The sequence below is a fragment of the Plectropomus leopardus genome, chromosome 24 (assembly GCF_008729295.1).
Source record: "Plectropomus leopardus isolate mb chromosome 24, YSFRI_Pleo_2.0, whole genome shotgun sequence".
Taxonomy (NCBI): domain Eukaryota; kingdom Metazoa; phylum Chordata; class Actinopteri; order Perciformes; family Serranidae; genus Plectropomus; species Plectropomus leopardus.
The window spans coordinates 376,086-377,826 of record NC_056486.1 but is presented as its reverse complement, the minus strand read 5'-3'; the positions used below and the strand labels follow the sequence as shown (position 1 = coordinate 377,826).

Below are 1,741 nucleotides of genomic sequence, written 5' to 3'. Positions count from 1 at the left end.
CGAGGAGCGTTTCCATCCTGGCGCGTCTGAGACTCCAGAGCCGCCACACACCGAAAAGTTTTTATACAGAGGGGGTCCGGATCAGCGGGGCGGGGCCACGGAGGGGCGGGAGAGGGGCGGTGTTAACGCACCTCCCGAGGAGGAAGCACCGAGGGAGTCCCGGAGGAGCCGCGAGAAACCGGACTGATGCAGAGCTCCTGTCGCCACAGACGGAATACACGTCTGCAGCTTTTTTTTGTTTGTTTAACACCTTTCATAGTTTGCAGAGTTTTATTTTATTTTATTTTATTGTTGCTAACGTAATTTTTTTTGTTTTTTTTGCACTTACTTCAAACCAAAAGGAAGTTGCAAATATGACAGTTTATTTATTCATGTATTTATCTTTTCTTTTTTTTCACCTCAAGCCCTATTTATTTATTTATTTATTTATTTATTTATTTTAAATTGAATAAAACACGTTTTGTTTTTGTGCTTGTTTGATATTTAATGACGTGGAAATTTCTTCAGTTCAAATTTATTTGGACAGGTCCAAAAACAGTTATTTTTTTTAAAGGGACTTTTGTAAAATCTGGATGATTCAAGTGATGAAACAACCAAATTACACACATTTGTAAAATGTAAATTTGGCCAAAAGTATGTGGACAGCTAAACGTTGCACTCGCATGTGTCTCATGTGACGTTCTGTTCAGTTAAAGTTCAATTTAGTCTGATATTTGCATGTTGAAATGTGGCCAAAATTGTGTGGATACTTTGAAACAGTTAATCTCTAAAGTAAGTTTTGTAGATGAAACGACCAAACATCATAGCTGAAGTTTATTTGCTCCTTATGACCCTGAAAAAGACGCCCACGCACGGACAGGACCCGAGCCTTTCAGTCAAATCCAGCACGATCCGCAACAGCTCCGACTGAAGAGTGTGTCCCAAACGACATTTGTTAGTAAAAACTGTGAAACCAAATCAGCTCGTCACAACAGCAGCCAGACAGGCCCAGCCGAGGTGACCTTTGACCTCTCAGCTGCTGATTATCATACGGCAAAAACACAGAGTGTGAAAAGAGGTCAGGTCTGTTTTTAACCCTCGTTTGACCCTGTTTTTACCGAAATCAGTGTGATTATTCTGCCGTGATTCATGCAGAACTCTGAACATTTCCGAAACTACTGAATATGTTTTCAAAAACAAAACATATGTGATGAAGTTAAAGTGGACTCAGAGGGGATTTAAAGTGAAAGTTAAATGCTGGTTTAGTTTGGTTCCATCACTTAAAGGTGATCAGTCTGTTTGATCAGCAATGACAAAGTAATCAAACAGCGCCATCTTTGTTCCAAATACTGAACTACATTTCAAACCTGGAAAAGTCACATTATTTCATTATTTTTTCCACACAAAGAAGGATTGAGCTCCTTTTTTGGTGTTTTTGTAAGATGTTTAGAAAATCTTATGAAATACACGAAATATGACAGTGGGAGACACAAAATTAGAAAACTGGGACCAAGAGTAATTTATTTCTGAATATAAAAACAAAGTGGTTATTAAATCAGAAGACATAATTCTCTATTTTGTTGAACAACGTTAAAATTTTAGCTAGGGTCAAATTAAAATATTGTAGATTTTCTAATTGATTATTTTTTGCTAAATATTTACTTCATTTAAGCACATTTCACAGATATATGTACAGAATTTAACAGTATAAGATATAATAAAAACAAAACAAATATATAGAATTTTGTAACAGCCCAAAATG

The 1,741-nt window shown here is 36.8% G+C and overlaps 1 protein-coding gene across 1 annotated transcript in view; it reads left to right on the top strand.

Annotated features, from left to right (window-relative positions):
• Positions 1-1,453: 1,453 nt before the first annotated feature.
• Positions 1,454-1,741, top strand: part of LOC121963052 (kalirin-like) — a 5,841-nt gene continuing 5,553 nt past the window's right edge. The window contains exon 1 of the mRNA XM_042513424.1: positions 1,454-1,494. Coding sequence (XP_042369358.1) covers positions 1,454-1,494 — 41 coding nt within the window. The remainder of the gene's footprint in view (positions 1,495-1,741) is intronic.